Below are 27,837 nucleotides of genomic sequence, written 5' to 3'. Positions count from 1 at the left end.
CCTGCTGGCAACTGCAAAAGAACCTTTCAGTTTGTAAAATCGCGCTAGTAAAATGATTTTTACTGCAAAACGAATTACAGTCTGGTAGAGCCAGGAAAATTGCCCATGCCAATGTACTTTTATTTACTTATTAGTATATTTATGGTTAATCTTGTACATTTACAGGTTCATGATGTCAATATTATTATTTTCTTTTTTACCTTCCTTACTAGTAAAAATACTACTTAAATTATACGTATATTTAGATTAGATTAGATTAGATTAAGAGAGATGGCCTTTCGGCCTATTCCACTGCGACCTTTTCAGATCTATTGTGGTCCTCTAGTCCTAGATAACATTCTCTAGCCTGACCCTTTTTATAAAGTCTAGTAGCTTCGAGACTGTACCTTCCATGTAGCTATTTGCCGGTGGATTTTCTTCTCCTAATGCAAAGAACCGCACATTTGCCAGACTTGTCACACTGACATAAAATGTGCTCTGCTGTTTCTTCTTCGAGGTGACAATCTGCACAGGTCATCATCTGATAATCCCATCAGCTTCAAGTGCTTATTCAGCTTACAGTGCCCTGTTAGAAGACCTACTATGACCTTGACTGTTTTCCTGTCTTTGCTTATTAGGTCTGCCGTAAATTTTGGCGAATGTTCTGTAATGAACTGTTTCGCCTGTCTTTCTCCTGGTGAATTCCTCCACCATTCCAGAGATTTGTGAGCTACCCACTTCCTTGTAGCCGTTCTTGTTACTGATTTAGCAACTTCGCAGAAGGGTTCCGGTCCAATAAATGGCAATGATGAGCCTTGTTTGGCCATTTCATCTGCTTTTTCATTGCCCTTATGAACCTCGTGCCCCGGTACCCAGGCTACCGTAACCTTGCTACGGTCTCATAGTTTATTTAGGGCACACACGCAATCCCATACTAGCTTAGAATTGACCTCTACAGAATTGAGTGCCTTAAGCGCTGCCTGACTATCTGTGAAGATGGCAACTGAACAGAACGTTCTTTCCTGCCTTTCTATTTCTTCCACGCAGTGATGGATTGCAGTTATTTCCGCCTTGAAAACTGTCACATCCTTAGATAGACTTATCGGGAAATCTATCCCTTGATTTGTCCCTACTATGCCGGCTCCCACACCCTCCGATCTTTTTGAGCCATCCGTGTACCAGGTAGCAGCAGCTTGTATGGGTACACCTTTATTCCAGTCTTCCCTGCCTGGTATCTTAATTGTGAACTTATTGTTAAAGCTATATCTCGTAACTGTTACATCGATAGGTTTCCCCATCACAATATCGGCTTTTAGCTCCTCGATTAGCTTTCTGTTGTCAGTACCATGCATCTGGCTTATATGTCGCTGACTATGGATTAATCTGTGCATCACGGATCTGGCTTCGCCCTGTATAAAGATATGAAGTGGTGGTAGATTCAACAGGACTTCCAGCGATGGAGTAGGAGTTGTTTTTAAGGCCCCCGTAATACACAAGCATGCTAGCCTTTGTGTATTACCTAGCAGCCTTATTGCCCCCACTTGCTGCGTCTTTGTTCACCACGTCACCGAGCCATAGGTTATCATGGGTCTAATAACCCTTGTATATAACCATAGAGTCATTTTGGGGTTAAGTCCCCAATTCTTACCGCACATTCTTCTACATCTGCCCAAGGACATAGTAGCTTTCTGTGTGGTTTTTAGAATGTGAGTATTCCATGTAAGCCTATGATCAAAATATACCCCAAGGTATTTTGTTTCTTTGGCAAATGAAATCTCTGTTCTTCCCAGCACCGGTTGTTTTAAGCCTTGTAGTGCTGTTTTTTTGGTGAAGTTGACAATTTGTGTTTTCTGAGCATTGACTATCAGTCTCTCTTGTTTACACCAGTCGTCAACTATATTTAGGGCTGCTTGCATTCTCTCACACACTACCTGAGCAAACCTGTCCCTGACAACGATTGCTATGTATATTTAAGTCCTAACAACATTTTTGCTTACAACTCAGCAAAATTACCGTATATACTAAGGTAATTTATGTACTGGAAGGGGGTAAATCTGCTACAGTATATATCGGACAACCCATAACTGCTCACAGAGTCTCGGAACTAACCGAGCATTCCTGCTAATTCCGAAAGAAGAAAATTTTCATTAGGTCATTGGATGAACTGAGTAATTTAGTGGTCTGTTACCGATCTTAAGCCCGGGTAAAGAAGTAGGGTTGAAACGAGAGACTAGTAACCTATCTTTCAGAAAAAAGCAACATGCTTAAAGTTTTGATCAAGAACCTTGAAAACCTGATGGAAATAAAAGACAACGAATGCTACGAAAAATGGCCATGAGACTGGCCATATGGAATACTCAAGGTTTATGGACCAATTAAACATATACCTTTCAATAACTGAATCGACACATGCATCCCCACTATAGGAGGCAAAAAAAAATCAGTAACCTTATGAGTTGACACTAATACTAGCAGCGAATGAAGTCAAAATGATTACCGTCACCAAACGGCCAAGCCGGATAAGCGAAAAATTCGGACTTTGGATCAACACCCGAAAAACAAACATAATGTTCATAGATGGAGCAAATAATAATCTACCGCACACACACCAAGTGGCGAATTTCGAAGTAGTAGACAGATTTGTATACTTGGACTCCTGTATAACCAACAATGGCGATTGCTCCTCAGAAATCAAGCGTAGACTAGTAATGGCCCGAAACCGCAACAGCTAAACTATAGAAAAGCTATGATTAAAATGTGGAAAGACCGAACAATAACAAGAAGTACTAGGCTAGGTTGTTGCCCTTATTTTTCCATTGCAACATATTTAGCTAAAACACGGACTCTCAAAGAATCGATAAGTAAGATCGAAGCCTTCGAAATGTAGGTTTATAGAAGAATTTTACGCATGTCCTAGACAGAACATTAGACCAACCTGTCGATCTGAAAGGGCTTCGTATAACACAAAGACTATTTAAGCAGTAAACCGAGCATACCTAAATTACTTCAACCATATAGCTAGAAGAACGGGGACCATGGAACTATTGGTAGTAGGAGGAAAGGTAGAAGGCCGAAGACCAAGAGGAAGATCTCCAACGCAATGGGCAGACTAAATGAAGAATATCGTGGGAAAATCCCTACATGAAGCCGTGAATGTGGGTTCTGAACATGACATATGGTAGCTAAAGTCATTATTAACTATAAAAAGAATACTACAGAAACCGAAAGGTAGGGCTAAATCGAAACCTAAAGCAATAGAATATAATATATTCATAGCTTATGAGATAAATCTACACAACTCCTTTACAAGATCAGACTGACTGCAAAGCTAGGAACTGTAGAAGAAGGAGAAACACAAGAAGAGCAGTACCAGTGCAAGAATGCATACATCAAGCATCAAGGGAGGCTTTCGGATATTTGGACAAAAGTAGAAAAGAAAATCCCGAAGGGATCAAGGACGAGATAAAATAAACAGCTATTCTAAAAAAAGGCATATATGACTTGATTAAGCACAAAAGATCCTAAACACAGAAAAACCAATGTATTACTTAACAGAGAAAAAAATAATAGGATCACAAAAGAAAAACGAACTCCAGTAACGAGAATGTGAAAATATAGACAAATAACACCATTTTATGGGACCAATCCATCAGCAAACGAACGCATTAGAGAAATAATGGGAATCAAACGAACAATCACAGATGACCTAACAATAAAACAACTTATCTGGTTCGGACACATACAAAGAATGGACGAACAACGAATGCCAAAAGAAATACTAAAGGGGCAACCAGAAGGAAAGAGAAAACGAGGTAGACCGAGAAAAAGTTGGAGCGAAGTAATAAATAAAGAACTGAGAGAGAGGGCCATAGAAGATCTATGGAACAACCGGGCTAAGTGGCGATTGGAAGTCGGAAAACGGCGGAGAACGTTATAAACCGACAAGCAGTAGTAGTATCCAGCAAGACCACTTATTTCTCATTAAACATTGTATATCCAACACTTATTTTATCTTCCAAAATCAATTTTACAGGCAATTAAATGGTGCCCCAAAGGGCTCTCCACTATCCTAATATATTTATGTAAGACTTCGAGACCCGAGCACTATCCACATCAATGCTCAAACCCACATGTTTGCTACGATATGTTGAGGACATATTCGTCATTTAGCCCCATGTTTGGGATGCTTTGGTGTCTTTTGGAAACTGATTCATTCCTACCGTTTCTCGAAGTTATCATAAAGAAAAACCAATCTCAAGGTTTTCATCACTCTGTTTATCGAAAACTGACACATACCAATCGTTACTTGCCTGTCAAATCTCATCATCTCATCATCCACCTTCACAAATTAATTCAGCCATTAATACACCTTTGCGATGATGCAAGTAGACTCGCTGAGCTCTTTAGTTTAAACAAGCCCTCATCCAAAACGGCTACCGCGAAAATCACGTCAATAGGAGCATCCACAGGCATCAATCTCCCATTCAATCTCAACCGAAAGACTCAGACCCTCATCATATGAAAGCTTTTCTTCCTTACATCAAAGGTGTCACTGACAAAATCGACAAGATTCTTAAATTAAGAGGAATAAAGACAATATTTACCCCCAACAAAAACTTTCATCTCTTATCCGATCAATCAAAGACAACATTCCAAATGAACAACACGAAGCTTATACCGCCTGGACTAAAAAGCTAAAAGGAGAAGAAGCGTTTTAATTTAATAATTATTTTTTATTTATTTATTTATTTTATAGTTTGCTGATTTTAAATCTTTCTACCCTTCATGTAACTTAATTATACATCCTATTCCTAGTCTTCTACAGCCGTCACTAAAAGATATAAATTTGTCTGAAACCAGAACTCTACCATTCTCCAGTAATCCCTATTGGACCAACATACTCCCACATCATGATATTTCCCTCACCAAATTTAACAAGGAAGATACCAGTATTAGTACATTAAGAATTCTCTTTCTAGAACTTATAAACAAAAATAAATATAACATAGTTCTTTACACTGACGCGTCAAAGACTGAAAGTGGTGTTGGATATTCTGTAACTATTGTACAACAGCCTATCGAACTCTCTAAAATTTCTCCTTGTTGTAGTATCTGTTGTAGTAGTATTGCTGGTGAACTACTAGCTATCTCACATACTTTCAAATATGGCCAAAAATATATAAATACACACATTGCCATATGCTCTGATTTACTTTCCTCTATAAACTCCATTCATGGTATATCCACCAACCATCCTATCGTCCAAGATATTCATGACACATATCAGCTTCTTATAAACCAAAATACAACTGTCACTCTGATATGGGTACCATTCCATGTCGGTATTAGTAGTAACGAAAAAGCTGATTGCCTTGCCAAAAAAGCCGCATCATTAACGGACACCATTATCAATATACAAATTTGCAACGATCTCAAAGCTAGACTGAAGAAGCTTAATCTATCCACCTGGCAGATTCACTGGAATAAAGTTACTTCAGCGCTGCATGAAATTAAATCCTCAGTGAACCTACTTATCGAATTCCTTTTTTATTCCAAAATACACCAACAGCTCGATATCAGTACTATCTTCAAAAAGGTTCTACACAGCGCAGACCAAATCAATAAGATTATCAAATTCCTCGAGAAAAGTCAACTGCTCAACAAAATATAAATGTACATTTTTTAATATTTACTCTTTATGTTAAATGTAAACTTCATTATTTTGTAATTTATATGATATTGTATTATAACTCGTTCTAATGACCATAAATGTCACATGCACGTTAATTTAAATAAAAAAAATCTTTCTATTATTTTATTTCTGAGAATGAATATTTAATGTACTTTAATTATCTTTTCTGGATTTTAATTGTTACTTTATTATCTAAAATACTTCTTTGTATAATATGTTAAGTTAAATTTATTTGTTGATATTTATGTAAGAAAGCGGTATAAGACAACTAAATCAATAAAATGAAATTACATCCGAGAGAAAATAATACATTCATTTTGTGAATGTTTTGCTACTCGTTTTGCCAGCCATAAAAATATTTTCGTCAGAAAAAAAACACGCTTCATGCCTCGCGCGACCTATAAACGGAGAAAACGATACCGATGAAGGTATATAAAATTTAAAATTTGTTGCTTCAACTTGTACAATCGACATCTGTTCAAATATTGATATTGGGCATTTCTCCTCGTTTCAAAATCGATACATGCTGAATTTATATTCATAAACTCTACACAAATAGAAAAACTTTTTATTAGAAATTGAGAACGACGTAACATATTTCTGGGGTTTAACAATACTCTTTGAAATCGCCTACATACACGATGCGCCAGTAAGAGATAAACTCTGAATTTATTGTGCAGGAATAGAAGTACATATATGTATATGTTTGTATGTAGCAATGAAAGCAAAAATGTAAAAACTGCTCTAAATCGTATAACTTTGTGTAGGATACATCCATATATAAATGCATAATTTGAATCTATATATAAAACTGTACAATTATTATATCTTATTCTTTAAATAATATTATAAAGTATTTTAAGAATAAGAGCCCTAAGTAAGTACATATTATGGCTGTACGACGATAAGTCAAAGCCTAAAAAATAGTTGCGGTCACTGAATACTTTACACCCGCATTTTTAAATTGTAATACTATAAAATACCAGTGTCGTACGGATTTACTAAATGTCAAAGTGCTTGTCAAAACTTTCGCGCATATTGAAAAATAAAATAAAAAGGTATTAAACGCGTTCAAAATTGCCTAGAATGCATTTTAATAACGCGTAAAAATCAATATCAGTCGCCAAACTCGAAGAAGGTTTAGTCTAGGCGGGATCTGTTTTGGATTGGACATTTTCCATAGGAAGCTATTTTTTTGCTGGAATCACTTCAGGATGTGCCCAATATCGATAATCATGATATGCGCCAGTCGCAAACCCTGTGCTAAATTTTTTATTTAACAAAATCTGAAAAAAATTGAAAATTTCTCATTTTTTTGTTCCTATTTTCGTTTATAATTCGGAAAATATTGATCCTAGAGAAAAAATTATAAAAAGTTAAAAGTTTCGTTATTAAATTTTACACAATTTTTGTTAGCTAGAAATTGAAAATTTAATGTTTATTGTTGAAAAAATAGCAATAATTGGAAAAAAAAGTACAAAAAAAATGAAGTTAATCCTTTAAATGTTTTCGACTTTCTAAACTTGACCTACAAGCTCCATATTCCGCCTAGAAAAACTTTTTAATATGTTTAAAACGTACGCTAAATTTTGTTAAGATCGGTCGGATAGGTTTTTGCATAATAATTTTGCAATCCAGCCTACTGAAAAAAAAATCGCAAATTTTCAAATTTATAGTAGGCCCTAAATAAGGCCCTCAGATAGATGCAAATTTTTTTACACATAAAAGAAGGCTCAAACTTTCAAACGCTTTTTGTAAAATTCAAATCGGTTCACTAGGAGAGTCTAGAAATTTTTTTAAAGTTTTAAGCATTTTTTAGGCTTATAAACAAATTGAATAACTTTACTGGTCATTCACTCATACACTAATAGTGGGGAACATTCACTCGAAATGTGAATCGGCGAGTTCAAAATCATAGCGCGCGCTAAAAATTGCATTACCTCGGCCTCTTGTTAACCAATTTTCCTCTTTTTTTTGAGTCGATGTCTCGGACGACAAGGATTTTAAATATCATATTTTTAAATACCATTTTTAATTGCAAAATTGGGAAATTTGCAAATTGTATGTTAAACAAGTAATTGCATTTTTTTTCATGCATTTTTTTGAGCTTGCAATTTATACATTGAAGTAAATTGTTACTTTTAGTAAACAAATATGTATTTATAAATTGATAATAAATAATTTAAATTGTTAAAACAAAGGCGAACGAAAAAAAAATTTTTTTCATAAATAAACTTTATTTTGACTCAATCTTCAATAATTTTTTTTAAAGTATTTTTCTTTTTTTGGAAGGACAAGAATCTTCAGGTCTGACCTTGACCTTCAATATCTCGGCAACCAGTAAGCCGAATGTATCGTTTTTTTTTTAAAGAAACGTCTTTTAATGTTCTTTAAGTGTATAAATTTTGAAATTGATATGTTTAAAGCTCGTAAAGTTATTCAATTTGTTTATAAGCCTAAAAAATGTTTAAAACTTTAAAAAAATTTCTAGGCTCTCCTAGTGAACCGATTTGAATTTTACTAAAAGCGTTTGAAAGTTTGAGCCTTCTTTTATATGTAAAAAAAATTGCAACTATCTGAGGGTCTTATTTAGGGCCTACTATAAATTTGAAAATTTGCGATTTTTTTACAGTAGGCTGGATTGCAAAATTATTATGCAAAACCTATCCGACCGATCTTAACAAAATTTAGCACACGTTTTAAACATATTAAAAAGTTTTTCTAGGCGGAATATGGAGCTTGCTAAGTCAAGTTTAGAAAGTCGAAAACATTTAAAGGATTAACTTCATTTTTTGTACTTTTTTTCCAATTATTGCTATTTTTCAACAATAAACATTAAATTTTCAATTTCTAGCTAACGAAATATTGTGTAAAATTGAATAACGAAACTTTAAACTTCTTATAATTTTTTTTCTAGGATCAATATTTTCCGAATTATAAACGAAAATAAGAGCAAAAACATGAGAAATTTTCAATTGTTTTCAGATTTTGTTAAATAAAAAATTTAGCACAGGGTTTGCGACTGGCGCATATCGTGATTATCGATATTGGGCACATCCTGAAGGGATTCCAGCAAAAAAATAGCTTCCTATGGAAAATGTCCATTATGGTCTGAATTTCTACAGATCCCGCCTAGTCTAGTTGGTCACTAAGACAAGTTGCTGCAGAGTTAAACGTGAGCTATATGCGCATATGGAAAACCAACCAAAGATGGGATCATTTTCATTTTATAGCAGGGTTGGGTGGTTCAAGAGGGCAGAAGATTTCCACAGAGCAACAAGGTCAGGTGTTAGTCACAGCTCGAAAAGCTAGCGAAATTTTGTAATTAATTCATAAACGATGAAGATAACTTTTAGTCTAACGTTGGATTTTCCGAGAAATCATATGTTTGGTAAACATTTTACTCATCATTTAAGAAATAGTCGAGGATTCTCGGTCAACTTATGGGGATAGATAAGTGCTCAAGGCTCGGTTGTCTGTTCTCATACAGAAGAAAAATTAACAGGATTATATTACAAACATATTCTTGAGAACATAATGTTGCCGTCGGTGATCCAGGGGCTCCCCAATAACATTTTCATCTTTCAACATGACAATTGCCCGGCGCATACGAGTAGAATTTTTCGAGAATGGTTGGAAGAAACTCATGGTAATGCTCTTCCGTGACCTTCCCGGAGTCCAGACCTTAACCCAATCGAACATGTGTAGGCAAAGTTGACAAAAAAATTAAATGAAAGAAACCTTAGGGCACGGACTAGAATTGAACTATGGGAACTAATTGAGCAATCATGAGAGGAGTTTGTTAAATATAACATGAGGAGATTGGTGCTAACTATAAACAGAAGATTGCAAACTTGCATTGATAATTCAATTTAATTTGGCTTTTACCAAACATTAATTGTGGTACTCTTTATCATTATTCAATATAAAATATATTTAAAATAATATGGGTATTTTTAATCCAGACTTCCTTATTTTCGTTATTAAAAACATAATTCATTTTATTCAAAAAAACTTCTATCTATAGTTCCATCTTGTTACATTTTGTAAAATAGATTTATTTTATTTTAATCTTTTATTGTTAATTAATCTATTCTGGGTCCGCCACCGGTAATTAACGTCACTTTGACGTACCCTACATGTTTACTAACTTCTTGCTTGACAAAAATGTTGTTTTGATAAGGGAATCACAAAAAAGAGCCCCTTGTCCAAATTACTAAAAACCAATTAGCATTGTTTTGTTTCTATAGTTTTATGTGTCGACTTTAGAAGATGGTCGCAGTTAGTGCAAAACTGTGAGAAAAGTTAAGTCTTACGAGTGTACAACGAGTGTGGCGATAGTACGAAGAAACTGATCTGTTTACTTAAAGATCACGAAATATCGCCGCTGTCTTGTTTCTAGTGCTTTCAGAAATCGAACGATTATAGTCTAAATGTGTTAAAAAAGATGTACGATGTTTGTTTGACAAACATAATGCATAAAAAAAACGGGTGTGGCATTAAAACGGGTGTGGCAAAAATCGGGTAGAAGTTATACTTCTATACGCGTTCGCCGTTACAAATTTATATGAGTCAATCTGCACAATCATTACATATGTAATGCTATAGGTAAGAGAGAACAGAAAGAGAAGCAGAATTAGGTCTATATATTGACATGTAATGGGAGTATAGTAAATGAAGGATTGAATCAATATTTTGATGAAAATGTATATTTTTATTTTCATATACGTATGAAAGGAGTTGAATGCAGAAAAATATGTTTAATTTACCATGATAATAATATTAATAAAAAAATAATAATAATATTAATAAATATTAAATATATTTACAAAAGGAATATTTTTATTCTCGAGAGAGAGAGAGAGAGAGAGAGAGAGGGAGAAAATATATCTTCTGTCTCTCTCTTACCTATATCTTACATATGTAATGATTTTGCCGATTCACTCCCATACAAATTTCCAACGTCGAACGCGCGTATAGAAGTATAACTTCAAAAAAATGTTTGTGGAAGATAAAAATAAAAAACTAACAACTCGGATTATGTTGTAAATTTTCATTTTATTTTAAAATTTCGCATGTTTGCGTATATTACATATATTTACTAAGATTAACATGACATTTTTAAATATTTCAAAAATAAAAAAGGAAATTTGTATTTGGATTCGAACTCACATATACCAGCGTATGAACAAAACACGCAAAAAATTTGCCAATTAGACATAACAGTAATGTATTTCAAAATTGACAGTTCTCGGTCATACATTCTCGAGAGAGAAAGAGAGAGAAAATATATCTTCTGGCTCTCTCTTACCTATACCTTACATATGTAATGATTTGGCCGATTCACTCCCGTACAAATTTCCAACGTCGAACGCGCGTATAGAAGTATAACTTCAAAAAGGTAAGATTTCAATCCTAAAAACTACAGAACTATTAGTTTGCGCTCTCATACATACAAACTATTCATGAATATTATAACAAAAAGGCTTGTGAACTAACTGGATAGTTATCAATCTTGCGAACAGGCTGGGTTCAGCTCCAGATACGGTAAAAATGATTATCAACAAGTTAATAAAACGATTATAGAAATGTGCACAGAATACAACAAGCCTATCTTTCTTATATTCGTATCCTATGAAAAGGCGTTTGATAATATGGATCATCATAAAATGTTGGTAGGGTTGGTCAAGGTTGGTAGATAGAACAACATTTTTAAGTCTAATATTCCAGTTTGTTTAAAAAGAAAGGTTTTTAGCCAATGTGTTTTACCGGTTCTAACATATGGTGCAGAAATACTAACTCTGGCAGAAAGAACAATAAATAAAGTAAGAAATAAGAGGTACATAACACGTTATGGAAAGATCAGCGTTAGGTTAAGTCATAAGAGATAAAGTACCAAACCTAGAAATAAGAAGAAGAATAGGAGTCACGGATGGATTGGATGCAAGATGCTCAAGGTAGAAATAGGTAGTATATTTTTCGGGAGGCCTACGTTCAGCAGTGGACAAATATAGGCTTATTAATGATTGCTTTCCGGTGAATCGCGATTCTGATTTATTATGGCCGCATAGACGTGTAGGAATGTGAAGACGACCAGGCGAGACAAATTATCAAGCCTATATTGCCGAGCGACTTCCATTTGGTGGAGGATTAGTTATGGCATATGGAGGCATACCTTTTAACGCTCACACGGAGATAACGGAGAGAGAATGAGACGTTAACTGCGCATAGCTACTTGACAGAGATTTTAGAAGATTACCATGTTTTACCGTACATAATTATTCTTAGAGTCTACGTGCCTAACATAGATGATCTGCACGAATAAAGCTAGAGTTTGATGGTATAATATTATTCATGGTAATTAAAAATAGCGTTGCACTTATTACAGGGGTATAATTTGCTTGATGTCTCATTAAAGATGTGCAGTGACTCACTCTTACTTGAAAATTGCGTTGTTTAAAAAAATTTGTAATGAAATTAATGATTTTACCTCTAATATTCCATGTGTGTAGTGATCTGATAATATCGTAACGCTATGCTGTATCAACTGCTTTTGTAATATCTACGAACACTACAATAGTTTCCTGTTTTTGCAAAAGATTCAAGAATGTTAGACTCTAAACCAATGAGACTATCAGTAGTAGTTCGATTTTGTCGAAATCTACTCTGCTCGATAACCAGGAGGTGATTTTCTTGTAACATCCATAGCAATTTTTCATTAACTATTTTTTTATGACTGAAAATTACATTGGTGAGTGAGATGGGTCTGTATGAGGAACTTTAAGTTCATGTATTTTTATGTTTGGGAATATTTATAATTATTGAGTGGCTCCAAGAGATTGGAACGATATTATTTACGCATATTAGGTTGAAAATTTTAAAAAAAGCACATTTAGCATTGTGGGGCAGTTTTTCCAAGAATAGTAAAGGTATATTATCAGGTCCAGGAGTAGAATTTTTTTTTAGTTAAAGGGATATTAAAAGGACTATTATCTTTACTTAACAATCAAGCTGTTCTTTTTTTGTAACAATTTTGTGTTGTATAAACTCTTCGCAGTAATTGGTATTGTTGATGTTTTTTCGCAATATGTACCAAAAGCATTAGCTATTTCATTGGGTTTTGTTAATACATTAGTGTTATGAGTATTAAAAGATACTTGGTAAATTTTTTTTCCTGATATTTTGCGAATAGTGTGCTAAACTGTAGAAAATGGTGTTGAGCTGTTTATATTTAATACAAATTTTCTCCAGATAGTTTTCCGAGCAGTTTTTGATATATGCTCTGTTTTTTTTTTATTCAACGATGTCAGTAGGGTTATTATGTTTTTTTTTATTTTTTTGTTGAAAGATGCTTTATATTGTTTGATTATTTTTTGACATTCTGTGTTCCACCATGGTAGTTTCCTTAATATTTTAGTTTGTCATATAGGTGTTTCTGTCGCGTATCTAATAATATTAGTAAACATGTTGGGAGTTTCATTTATATCAGTATTTTCAAAACTGGTTTCTAGTGATTCTATGTTTATTTGAACAGTGTCAGCGTATTTTTTCCAATTAGCGTTGTTCGGGTTCATTTCGGGTTCCATTTTGGGACTAGTCGGTATTCAGAGGTAATATTATCAGAAAATATAGAAATTTTTATTGGGTTATGGTCACTCCCATATAAAAAAGGCAGAGGATCCCAGTTAAGCGCGATTAAGTTGGGTCACAAATCGATAGATCAATTGGCGATGTGGTACCAGTACGTACATTAAATCTGGTTGGTCGTCCTTCATTAAGAATGTTTAAATTTTCTGATGTTAACATGTTTTCGATTAGTCTGCCTTTGGTATTAAAATTTGTTGTGCGGTGTGCCCCACATTGAATTGTGACTGTTAAAATCTCCTATTATTAGCCTGGGCATAAGTATTTGTGGTATGAGTGCTTTTAAGTCTGTTATGGTGAGTTGTTATTTTATTATTATTATGTTATGGAGTGGAGTGCCTTTGGAGGAACATAAATACAGCTTATATTAATGCATTAAGAAGCTTTAATTGAGATGGTTACAGCTTCGATGTCTGTTCGGAGAAGAATAGTTTGTGCTTCAAGGGTGTTATTAACATAAATGACCACTCCACCACTTGCTTTTTCCTGATCGTTTCTATTCTTATAAAAAGTTGAAAAGTTATTAAGTGTTGATCTTTGAAATTTGTTTATTTAAAACAAATTATCATTGACTAAAATTTTTAGCATATCATAATGGGTATAAAACCCATTTATATTTTACTATGATATAAGTGAAGCCTTTAGGATAACTCACTAGACGTATCCGTGTCGGGTTCTTCGTCTTCGTATTTGAGTTTTCTGAGCTGTTTTGTCAGTTTTTTTAGCTTTGTACATGTTCTTTTTTATTCAATCCGATGTGAATGAATGGATTTTGGATAAGAGTTATATAAATGTTTGGGTCAGAAGTATATTTATTTGTAACACTGATAACATCTTTTCTCCTTGAATGTTTTCAAATAAATCAACTATTTTAAATTGAATAAGAATTCTTTAATTGGTTGCATTAGGGTATTAAAAGACATTGTCGATTTTTTTGTTTTTCCTTTTTTTATATTTGGTCGTCTTTGAAAATACATTTCACTATTTGATGTCTCAATGGGGGTTTTAGTGCTTCAGATATAGTTCGTTTGGAGGACGATTTTGATATATTTTCCTCATTCGATATGCGAAATTCTTGTGGAGCTTGATGATCTTTATTTTCATTGAGAAAGCTTAAATTATTGTGGGGACTGGAAGATGGAGAGTGTTTATGATTTTGTGAGATGATAGGTTTGGTGAGGTGCATACATTTGTTTTGGATATCACTGATATTGTATTTAGTTGATGTATCATGCGTTGTTAAGTGGATTGTAGATGATGTTCTTGAGGATGACGTTGAAGTAGTTGATATATTTGTAGAGTTACACATTGTTGTACCTCTACAACCTGTACTGTGACAATCGGTTAGACAGAGGACGCAGTATACTGAAATCAGAAGTCAAAAAAGTGATACTCCAAGCCAAAAATAATAAAGCACCTGGACCAGATCAAATATCTGCTGAATAGTGAGCTGCTTAAACTTTTGGTCGAGGAAAGCATTACTTACTTAACTACCTTCTTTAACAAAATTTACAACAAAGGAATAATACCAGATGATTGTACATTGATACAATGTACAATGTACATGATAATTATACAAAACCGAGTAGTTAGGGAGGCACTATTTTGTATGCGCGTTCTTTTACAAAAAAGCTGTGAGTTCCGAAAGAACGAATGTTTGTTTCATCGATTTCGAGAAGTCATTCGACCGAGTACAACACCAAGTAGTTGATATATTTGTAGAGTTACACATTGTTGTACCTCTACAACCTGTACTGTGACAATCGGTTAGACAGAGGACGCAGTATACTGAAATCAGAAGTCAAAAAAGTGATACTCCAAGCCAAAAATAATAAAGCACCTGGACCAGTACCTGAGGACAGTAGGACTTGACCACTACGATATAAGACTGCCAAAATACTTATATTACAATCAAGTAGCCTCTATCAAATTGGAGATAGTCGTACTAAAAAATTACATACCAAACGTTTTGAATGAGAGACAAGTAGTAAGACTAGGCGGAGAAGTAATGAACAACATCAGATGCGCTGACGATACAGCCGATCTTGCAGAAAATTTACAAGATCTCCAAATATTAGTCAATCTAGTTAGTGAAGCAAATGATCGGAGAGGCCTTAAAATTAATATTTCAAAGACAAAGTGGATGGCAGTTGGAAAGATTAATATAGATCAAGGTTTGCTTTCGCTTAATGAAGAGGAGATAAAACGCGTAAACCGTTTTAAATACCTCAGCAGCAGGTTAAATGTAAATTGTGACTCTGATGAAGAGATAATAACCAGGATTGAAATATCACGTATGGCTTTTATGACCTGGAAACCAGTTTTAAGTAACAGAAACCTGTCGATATATATTCGCAAGAAGGTCCTGAAATGTTATGTATGGTCTATCCTATTATAAGACAATAGACGCGATAGAACAAGCAGCAAAACTGAAGTGGAAATGGGCTAGATACAATGAACGTCTCCAAGACGGACGATGGAACAATGCCATCGGAAAGTGGCGTCCATACAATGCAAAGAGATCAAGATGCAGACCACAGATGAGGTGGAAAGATGACATCAGGAAACAAGGAGGTCCCACATGGCAGAGAACAGCTCAAGATAGGGAAAGATGGAGAGAACTGGGGGAGACCTACATCCAACAATGGAAGGATAGAGAATAGGTTTAAAAAAAAATCCTATTATATAGTTGTGAGACATGCACATTAAAAACCACAATGCGTAAGAAATTAGAAGCATTCGAATTGTGATGCTATCGACGGATCCTAAAAATATCATGGGTTTCGCACACTTCCAATGAATATATTCTTAAAATGATGAATTTAGAACGCTTGCTCACAAACATCATAAAGAGAAGAAAACAGAATATTTTGGCCATATAATTAGAGGAAAAGTGGAAGGAAAGAGATGGATTGGTAGAAAAAAACTGTCATGGCTGCGTAGTGCGTAATATTAGACAATGGTGTGGTACCACAGTAGAAGAATTATTTCTCGCAGCAGTCGATAGAGAACTGTTTCAGGAAATTGTAAAGATGATGATGGCCAACACCTAACACGGCACCTAAAAAAGAAGACACGTTGTTAAAGGTGTAATAACAGTCGTTGCTGCTGAAGATACTGTAGTAGTTCATTTTTGTTTGAAAATATAGCACTTAAGATAGCTGTGTCTGAGTTAATTACAATTACTGAGCAACTACTGGAAATACGGATATGTTGTTTGGAATGCAAACATACGTTGTCTAGTGTCAAACAAATCGACTGTTAGTGTCGTCATGAGTTATTATAATGGAATCGGTATTTGGGATTGTAGGTGAGGATATGTAAATATGTCGACGGAAACTAAGTACATGTTCCTATTCTGGATTGGTGGTTCCTATTCGTAAAAATGTCATTGATAAAGTTAAAAGTTGTTTCTCTATTATCTTGTGTGGGATGCTGGGAGATACATTGGATATTAAGTGTCTTTCACTTGGAGTAATTAGTCTACCGACTTGAATTTGTGCATTGTTTACAGTGATGAAATCTATATTGTTTGAAAAAAATTCATCTGCGACTTGTTTTCTTGAAAAATAAATACATATAGGATTATTGGTGGTTCTTGATGAAAAATAATGTTTTGGACTAACTAAACAACCTACCGCTAACAAATATTCTTTTAATTTAACATAATTAAGAGAATTAAAAACTATTTTTTGTAGTTTGAATGAATAGATTGGTTCTTGTTGTTTACTGACTGCATCCGAGAAAGATAAAGGTGCTTGTGACGTATATTGCTATAATTCATCGTTATTCTCAATAACTTCAATTTCCATTTTTAATCACCATTTTTTCATCCTAAATACAGACCTGTTCCGCTTCAGGTTTTGGTGATTACCTTTGATGACAAAAACTAGTGTTGATAAATGGTTGGTATAATTTATTTACTGTGTCTCTGGGACACTGTGATTACGGATTGCTTTATTAATAATAAAATATGTACTCGCAGGTTTTGTCTGTTTGATGCATCATAAACTAACACTGCAACACTTTATGTTAGCTTAGTGTACGAATTTTATAATTGTTTTTACTCTTTATATTTAATAATTTGTCAGGATCGATTAATTAGCGTGTATGCTTATTATTCAATATCGGTGCCGAGTCCCTTCTCAAAAATTGATCAGCTCTTAATTTATGTTATGAAAATACTCACTGCCTTTTTGACTTTGATAAAAATTGTATAATAACTAATATTCTTTGTGTATTTGTAGATCTGATTATTTCTAATTTGATATTATTTCTTTACAGCGGATATAAAAAAATTAGTTGACGAGGGTTGGATGAAAAACGCCTTCAACCAGTATGCTAGTGACCTGATTAGTGTACATAGAAGGTTTGCCTGACCCCAGGATGAATGGTAGATATATAAAACATAAAATAATTATTCATTTCTACGTTCATGTCAGAAAAAAACAAAACTGTATGAGTTATATTTAGTAAAAAACTGCTTCTTTATTACATGAAAGCAATAAAAATTTTATTGCAGTCATTTGTCATTCTACTACAGTGATTTGCGATCATGACAAACATAAACATTTAACCCGACAGACAGCCGTTTTATAGGAGGGATTCACTTCTATACAGAGTGTCACAAAAATATTGGTCTTAAAGTATATCACGATTTTTCAGGATTAAGTCTATTTGGCCCAACTTATCTATATGCCAAAGTACGCCTAGAAAAAGTTACGGGGTATTAAAGTTAAAAATAAAACCGAATTTTTAATATTGCTCCAAAACGGGTTAAAACTTTTTTATGAAAATTTGATGGTACCTTTAATGGTTTCTAATCCTAAGTGATCTAATAATAAGAAGTAATCTAATTCTAAGTGAATGAGATCTTCCGGAAGTTTTGGAAGAAGTTTGGGCTTTTTTTTTGGTTTTAGATTGTTGAAAAGATGGATAAGTCAGTTTTTGGACTGTCTTAGTTAATTCGGAAGTCTATGTGAATGTCTTTTTAGCAGATTGGAATTGTCTACATATTTGAGGATATTGATGTTTCTAGTGTCATAGTATTTTCAATGTATCTACAGCTGGTGATGTTGCTCTGTAAGGAGAAGACGAAGAGGTTTCGTCTATCTTCTAGTGCTCGCTTCAACACTTTATTGAAGACATGTGGTATTTTCAGCCTTTCAGCTAAGTCAAAGCAATTCTACGGACACCAAGTTGTGTAAGTTCATAAAATCAAGCAAGTTTTTGGAATCTTGAATTTTTTAGCTGCAGCTCTCAAACTCATACCATTCTGAACAGCGATGTAGCGTCATTTGTTGTAGCTTTGTGCTGTAGTTATGGTCGAAGCCTTTTTTTCTTGTAATTTCGCATCTGAAAATACCAATAAATATATATCATACTCTAAGCAATTTTGCTCAATATACAAGGACATACAGTCCTATATACCCCAACGTAGGTGGTCCTTTTTTTCCTTATTTTACACAAAAGACAGTATTAAGCATAATCTCACAAAAAGTTTAGTTAAATTAAAGATTTTTTTTTTTTAATAAAGACACAGAAGTGTATTTACATTAAAATCTGGTCAGTAAGACCAATTATCAATTGTTTCTAACTTAAATTATTATTGAAATCTTAAAATTAGGTGTCTACTCACTAGTATCTATCCTATTATTTCTAATAACTAGCATTAAATTTAGCATGCATACTCGCACAACACTTACTCTGCGTTTCACTCACTCATTATACCAGTTCAAAAGGCTTTGTTCTTTTGAGCCTTCTCTCTAGGTTCGTATTGTCGAGGAGCTGGATAGCCTCGACGTTTACATGATGATGGAGTCGTTGTTCATGGCTCCCTGCAAATTTCTTGATTATCTGATTGACGTCTTCCATCTTGAGGTCGCGGTGAAAGTCGTTGTTCCTAACGTACCAAGCGCATCTACGATGTTCCTCAGCACTTTATTCTGGAATATCTGGATTACTTTGATGTTACTAGGCTTGGCACAGCCCCAGAGTTGGCAGCCATAGGTCCATACTGGTCTCAGTATTTGTTTATAGATTAGAATTTATTATTTATGGATAGAGAGGAATGTCTTCCCATCAACCAATACATTTTCTTGTAGCGGATGCCTAGTTCTTCTCTTTTCTTCTTCACGTGAGCTTTCCAGCGAAGTTTCGCGTCAAGAGTGATCCCCAAGTACTTTGCTGATGTTGCAATAGGCACTTGGACATCATTTATTCTAATTGGAATATTATTAATTATCTTATTGGTAAAATTTATATGGACTGAATTATTCTCATTCAGCTTAATTTTCCATTTTTTGGTCCATTCATGGATTTTATTTATTGAATTTTGTAGTTTTTCTGTAGCTTCTTCGACGGTCACTTACCGCTAAGACAGCAGTGTCATCTGCGAAGGTAGCTATGGTGTCGTTTTCTAGTTCAGGTATATCATACGTGTATATTAGGTATAGGACTGGACCAATACACTCCCTTGTGGAATACCTGCTTCAATATCCTTGAGATCAGTGTATGCATCTTCTTGTTTAACTCTAAATATCTGTTCGCTAGATATGATTGTAATATATTTGAATATTGTTTAGGCATGAATGATTTAAGTTTCTGTATCAAACCCTTATGCCAGACTTTATCAAACGCCTGTGCCACATCTAGGAAGGTTTCAGAACAGACTTTTCTTTTTTCTAATGATCTTTCAATTATAGCAGTTATTCTATGCACCTGGTCAATTGTCGAATGCTTATTCTAAATCCAAATTAATGATCTGGAATTATTTTCTTTTCTCAATTATTGGTAGGATTCTTCGCAGGAGGAGTTTTTCAAACACCTTGGACATCACAGGTAGGAGTGATATTGGTCTATATGTCACCTCATTAAGGGGTTTCCCAGGCTTTGGTATCATGATCACCTCAGCTATCTTCCATAATCTGGAACATATTGTAGCCTAAAGGCAGCATTTATTAAATTTGTTAATTTTACAATAGCTTTTCTTGGTAGATTTTTTAGTAGTCTTCGGTAATGAGGTCATAACCTGGTGCTTTATTTGGTCGATTTATTCTTTAATTAACTCAGCTACTTCTTTTGGGGAAGTTGGCTTGATATTCTCATCTATTTGCTTTGGTTCGGGCCAATCCTGGGTCATCGTGTTGGTCATCTTGTACTTAAATGTGATCTCTAGATGAGTGCAAATCTCTCTGCCTTCTGCTGATTATTTCTGGCCCAACTACCGTCTTCCAGTTTTATTGGAGGAGAATGTAATATTGGCCTTTTAATTCTTTTTGTAGCTTTCCAAAGCGAGTACTCTGTGCTGCTGTCGTTTGTTAGCTCTTCCAGATAAGATTTAATAGTTTCATTCTAATTTCTGGATTTCTCTTTAAGTTGCTGGCTGCATTGTTTAGGTTAGTTTTGTCTCGAGGGGCTCTCGTTTGCTGCCATTTTCTTCTTAGTTTTCTTTTTTCTTTTATTAATTCACGATTTCTTTAGGGTAGTTATTCCCTTTAACTTTTTTTTTCAGTATGGGAGTGCCATCCCATGCTGAATCTTGAATATCTTTGACAAATAATCTAATTCTTGATCTATCTGTTCAATTGTCTTTAGTGGCACGGCTAAAATGATCTTTTCTTCAAGAGTTACTTTAAAACTTTCCCATTAAATTAAAATTAAAGATTAATACATTTAGTTAAAGATTAGTAAACATTTAAAAATTAAAGTTAATACGTGAAATGAACGTGAGATGTGTACGTGCACACATTTAACAGTAGCGGCTTTTGCATACTGTATTTTTGTAATAAATTTATAAAACTTACCTTAAATTATCAAATTATCTCATAAAATTGACACTTTGCATTACCTACGTCCACTGACTCTGTGTACTGAAACACTACTTACTGTTGACAACCTCCGGTAACAAATTCAGCGCGAAATTCAAATTAATCATTTCATATCTGTCAATGTTCCTATATGCTCCGATGGTCCTATATGTCCCGGTCTCCCTAAGTATGAGACTCCATTAATACATTCCCTAAATCGGTCGTGAACTCACATCTACAAATAACTTATCGTTTAAGTTACTGTTTAAGTTTAACCAGTTCTCATCATTATCTAATATTCAGTTATACTAATTATATTAGCATTTGTGTTAAAACTATCAATTTATGCTTTTACGTCCAAATTCAAATCCGATTTAAACTTTCTTACATAGGTATTTGTGCCACTAGACAATATAAATGATTTCAATGGACGTATCTTGGCAGAACTTCTCGGAATAAAACAGTCATTTAATTATTCGAAGATTATCCTTAATTGGAAACATGTCGCTACACCGGTATTGTACATCTCAGGTGTGTTTTCTGGGTTACTTTGTTTAATTTATAGTAAGAGAGCTAAACTTAAATTGATGAATATTTTTGTTAAAGATTTTAGCTCTTAAAAATTATTTTTCAGTACGTTCAAAACAGTTCAATTTTAACCTTTTCAGTTTATATTAAGTTCTAATAACGTTTAGTCGCATTAAAATCTGTAACTTTTGTAAATAATAATTATTAAGAAAATAGGCATACTCATACCCATTTCTACAATACCTATATCTACAGTTTCGTTTCAACAGAACGAAATTGTAGAATATGTGTATCTCCGCACATGTAAGAAAATATAATGAACACATACTAAATTATATGTGAAGAGGTATATCGTATTTCAGTTAAACAGCATTAACTGGTAATGAAATTACTACAATACTTTTAGGCGAGTAAATGAACGTGAAATACGGTGATACCGTGTAATTTTTCGTGTCACCACTGAATTGCATGAAAAATTGGATTTAGGTTCTACTTACCCTCTACTTCACTTTTGGACTTGTGCCCTTGGTTGTTTTTTATTTTTTAGGGCTGAAAACTACCCATTATAGAAAAAAATCGTATAATTGTAAATTAAAGTGGGTAATTGATTCAAATCATATTTTAATGAAGTGAATGAATGTCAATTAACATTAAACAACATGATTTAAGATTTTATTCCAGTTTAATTCCTAAATCTCACCCCCTAGATTATTTATGATTAAAACAATGTCATTGAATACCTTATCTCCACTGATTTGCATGGAAATTTGGATTTAGGTTATACTTACCTCCACTTCAAAATTGGACTTGTGCCATTGGTTGATTTTTATTTTTTTAGAGGTGAAAACGATTACTATTAAAAAACAATCGTATAATTGTAAATTCAAGCAATGTGGAATTATTTAATAATACATTGAAATTCATATTTTATTTCTTTACTGTTTTAATTTTTTACCACATAATTTCTATCCTTATAAAAACCATCCCTTGCTAAAAAATTCGAATAGTTATAGTATTATATTGTCTTGGATTTTTCACCCCTTGATGTACGCTCTACAATTATTAATGCAGGACTATCTGATCATGAAGCAGTATATACCAAGTTTAACATTCTTAACAAACCATCCTTGAAAACCCAACGTTTAGGTAGGATTTTTTCCGCTCAGAACTTTCGTAAATTCCAAAATTTGAGCTTGACTTCTGGGTGGTACTTTCCCTCTGTAGACGTGGACTATAATTCCAGTGATTTTTTAGATAGACTTGTCTGTATTTTCAATGTACTCCAGTCGTCAGAGACGAAAATGCCACTGAATCTCTAAAAATTATACGCACAAGCTGAATTGTCGAAATATTGTAGTATTGCCGAGAATATTAATTTTGGGACCCCAAAAAAGATGCAAGAAAGTTTACCACTTTTCCCCACGGTCTTAAAGGGGGGTAAAAACTCAAAAAAAATCGATTTACACAGAATCTGTACACCGTAGACAAAAATTTAAAAAAAAATGTCGCTGAGATAATTTTAAACAAAAATGTTTATAAGCATTTTTTGTGTAGAATGAACCGTTCCCTTAGAAACAACGCTTGAAGCGACCGTCGATTTTGCATGTCCGTTACGCGCGCGAAATCAATGTTGTATCAGCTCGACGGTAAAAATTCGATATCTTTTGATTCAAGTGACCTATCGAAAAAAATCAAGATGCGTTTTAAGGGTAAAGAGTTTAGGTTTTGTATGCAGTTTTGTATTTTGCCGGAAATAAACTCATATTTTATACAGGTGTTAAATAAATAAACGTGGGTCGATTTTTGCCATTTTTTGTGATTCTTACGAGAACACTACAATCTATCCCTTTTATTGACTGCTCACTATGAAGTTTTGATTACTAGAGTCTAACCTTTAAGCTATAGCATGAAATTTTAGTTTTACTTTTTAACAACAAATGTGAGGCATTTGAAATATGCTTAAAAAACATTGGACTTAAACTTTCACACAACAAACGATCTAAAACATTTAAAACTTTTTTTTTTCAATTACACTAGTACGTTTTTCAAAAGAACCAAACTAGTGCAATAATCTACACCCAAAACAGTCTTCCTTAATGCATTTTCCGTGACCTGTGATCGTTTGTAATGTAAAACATTAAATTCTGCGTTTTTTATTCATATTTCAACTGTCTCATATTTGTTACCACAACTGAAAATTGAAATTTCATGTCATAGGTTTTAGAGATTGATGTCTAAAAATGAAAAGTTTGCTACAACTGGTAAATGAAAGTGATCAATTTTATTGATCTCACGAGAATCTTAAAGACAGTATTTTTTAAATTAACTCAACAACTAAAAAAAGATACAGAAAATATGTTAGGATACAAAAAAAAACAGCTTTTTTACTGATTTTAATTTTTTTTAGTTCTATGGACTAAAAATTAAACGAGATATGATTGTTTAAAGGTTGTATTCGCATGCGTTTAGCATCATCTTCAAGCCTTTTCAGCGCAACTCATTTTAAAACGAAGAGGTTGAAAAAAAATTATTATACATCACTTTTAAAAAAATCTAAAAAGTTGTTTATATTAATTTTTTTTTGTGATCCTACTAGGTTTATTAACTTATTGCAATTATCATTTGATTACTCGTGAAGACTGTGATTACCTATTCTGGGTTAACTTCACCTTCTTTTTCCTCTGTCGGGGCATGAGTATTAATTAGACTATAGTAGAAACGCACTTTAATTCTTAAAATAACATTATAGTGCTAATGGCTCTGAAATCTCTTGTTTTACTCTCGTGTTTCGTAAGGATCCAGTGCCCAAGATGTAATCTTTAGGATCGCAGTTGTAGAAAATTGTATGGTTTCGTTTTTCCATTATATTATTTTCAATCCACTCATTTCTTTTATGGTAGTTATGTCGATGGCTGGCTGCATAACCTGCGAAAATGGTTTAATTTAACTACTACCGGACTTTTCAGGGCAGCAGTCAACAAAGTCAGAATAGACATGTTAGTGTCCAACATCCGTAACGGATAGGCACCATAAGAAGAAGATGTCGATTTTGTATCTATTATTCTATCCTATGGCTCTATAGACCAATTTAAGCCCAGGCCTCTCTCAGCAAACCTCTTCCAATAGGTTTTTTCCCCTGCATTTTTACATTCAACAGTTGCTTTGGAGGTTTATTTTCTTCGGTCCTAACTACATGCCCTGTCCATTAAAGACGCTACATACTAAGATAGAGGTCTTCTCGGTACCTTTATTCTTTCAAAGATATTCATGCGGTTTTACTTGAGTCAATGCCCAAATTTCATATCTATAGCACACTATCGGTCGGATTATGGTGTTGTAGATTCGGATCTTTAGTTCTTTTATGTACGTCTCGTGACTTAAATATCTGGTTTATAGTAAAGTATGCCATATTGGCTAGGATAATTCTTCTGCTAAGCTCTGTATCATCAATGTTGTCCTTTGTGATCTATCTATCTATCTATAGCCCAAAATATATTCATGTGTTGAATATAGGCCTCTCCCATTTTTCTCCATTTGTCTCTGTCTTCTGTTTGTCTTTTCCACATTGGACCTGCGCTTGGCTCAATGTCATCTTTCCATCTCATTTGCGGTCGACCTCTTGACCTTTTTGCAGTATATGGTCTCCAGCGGCCAATTTCTTTATTCCATCTTCCATCCTGATATCTTTCGTTATGCCCAGCCCATTTCCATTTTAATTACAATGCATATTCGACAGCGTCTGTTGTTTCGGTTTTGCATCTTATCCACTCATTCCTCTTTTTATCTCTCAACGATATTCCCAACATTTGTCTTTCCATAGCTCTTTGAGTTTTCTTTATTCTATCTAAGTTGCTCTTGGTACACGTCCACGTCTGGGCACCATATTATGTCAGAACAGGTAGGACGCATGCATTAAATACCTTCGTTCTTAATTTTAAAGGTATTTTTTGGTTTTTGATAGTATATGAGAGTTTTACGAATGCAGCCCACCCCATTCTTATTCTTCTGGTTATTTCTTTAGTCTGATTACTTTTGTCTATAGTCTTGTCTTTTGTCTGATAGCTTGTCCTAAGTAAATATATTCTCGAACTTGTTCTATGTTTGTTCCACCTATGGTAATTACTGATCTGTCTCCTGTATTAGTCATTATTTTAGTTTTCTTTAGATTCATTTTAAGTCCTTTCTCAAGAGATGTCCTTTGTGATGTTGACTCCTAAATAGATAAAGTTATCTACTTTTTCTAAGTTGTCAGCTGTCAGGTAGGTTCTTTTTTAGTTATTTTTATAATTTTCGTCTTTTTTGTGTTTATTGACAGACCTATTTGTTTAGCATGTGATTAAAGCTCTGTATACGAATTCTCGCCTTTTGATTTGGTTCTGCTCTTGATATTTATGTCATCGGCTTATGCTGCCAGTTAGACTAATTGATTGATAAGTGTGTTGTTTCTACCTTCTGACATTTTCCTACCTACGTATTCCAGTGCTAAATTAAACAGTGTTGGTGCCAGCCTATCATCCTGTTTTAATCCTTGTGTTGTTTGAAATGGGTATGTCATCTCATATTGTATCTGTATATGAGCCACTGTGTTGGTCATTGTCATTCGGATGAACTTAACTAGTTTGGACGATTAAATTTACTTAATATTTTGTATAAGTGTGCCCTGTGTATTGAGTCATGTGTCTGTTTAAAGTGGACAAAAATATTATAGACCATATATGTCATGTTCCCAGGCCTTATTTAAAATCTGCTTAACCGTGAATAGTTGGTCGATGATTGATGTTCCTTATCTAAATCCTGCCTGATATTCTACGATGATCTTCTCTGCGAGAGGTTGTAGGCTATGGTTAAGTATATACATTCAGGGATTCTACAGTATTCACTACCTTCTCTCGTTCAACCGTTTCCATCTCTCTCTGTTGTTCCATTCTCCATCGCTTAGGCCTGTCTTACGCATGGCGTCGTCTACTTCGTTCCTCCAGAATTTTCAGAGTCGTCCTCATTTCCTCCTTCCTATGGGGCTCCATTCGGTTATTTTCTTTATCCATCTCCTGTCGCTAGTTCTTCTTACCATACCACTTTAGTCTTTTTTGTTCTATATATGTTAGTATGTCTGTTTCTATTGATGTTCTTTGCTTTATTTCGTCATTACTTCTCCTATCCATTCTTGTTCTCTGCAGCATCTTCGCAGGCATTCCATCTCTGTTGCTACTATCTTACTGCTATTTTTCTTGTTTATGATCCAAGCTATGGTTAAGTATACTGGTAAATATGTTATATTCACAACACGCAAGAAGATCCTCCTCCTAATCTATATTATAAGGTTCGAATATTTCACGTCGCAACCCTCACATCGTATTCCTTTTTCTTTTACACAGTTATCGTCATTTTATCAGATAAGACTTTTCTTCCTTAAACATATTCAACGTATCGTTTTTCTAGGAGGAAGTAGTTAACCTTAAGCACAACCTCCTATTCTTCGACGGACCATTTCTTCCACTCCTGCTAGCTTTGATCCTTTTCCCAATTGCTTCTCCCCTGAGGTTCTACTCATTTTTTGTCGTTACTCACTTCGCATATCCTTGTAGTTATACAGCAGAGTATAAATAAACTAAGAGTTTTTGTTTTAATGTATTTAGACACTGTTTAGCCATGCTGTTACTTTAATCATGTTGTGCGTGTACCGCAGGGCGCAGCATTATCTCTTCAGCTCGCCTGCTTACTGAATGGTTTTCACTCTTTGAATTGGTACTGTCGTCAGTAATTTATAATATTCCTACGCAGTAATTCACTGTTTCTTACCAATCACAATCTTTTCTTACAAGCAGTACTCGACATTATCTCTTCATCTCGCTTGCTTACCTTTCTGGTTCTCAATCTCTGTCGTTCAATTGTCGTTCAATAAATCTGTCTCCATTTATTCTTTCGTTTGTCTAATATCCCTACGTAGTAACTTAATTTCGTTTATCAATCATTTTTCACAGGGTAGCGTACTTAGATCAGTTCTTCCAGTATTAGATCCACGTTGTGTTCTGATCTAAATTCCACTGGCATTAGCAACTGCTGTTGCTACACAATATTTCAACATGTAAAAATTCTCCAATTGACAAGCTTCTGTGACGTAAGTGGGGTAAGTGGGTAAGACTTTAGTATATATATAACTCTTAATAGCATGCCTAGCTTCATAAC

At 34.1% G+C, this 27,837-nt stretch overlaps 1 protein-coding gene across 1 annotated transcript in view; it reads left to right on the top strand.

Annotated features, from left to right (window-relative positions):
* The window catches only part of Pgant9 (polypeptide N-acetylgalactosaminyltransferase 9), a 332,906-nt gene that overhangs the window by 282,164 nt on the left and 22,905 nt on the right, over positions 1-27,837 (top strand). The window contains 1 exon segment of the mRNA XM_072526712.1: positions 17,600-17,708. Coding sequence (XP_072382813.1) covers positions 17,600-17,708 — 109 coding nt within the window.

This window comes from Diabrotica undecimpunctata, chromosome 3, assembly GCF_040954645.1.
Source record: "Diabrotica undecimpunctata isolate CICGRU chromosome 3, icDiaUnde3, whole genome shotgun sequence".
NCBI classification, from domain to species: domain Eukaryota; kingdom Metazoa; phylum Arthropoda; class Insecta; order Coleoptera; family Chrysomelidae; genus Diabrotica; species Diabrotica undecimpunctata.
Note: the sequence above shows the minus strand (reverse complement) of the source record. Positions and strands in the feature narration are given on the sequence as shown.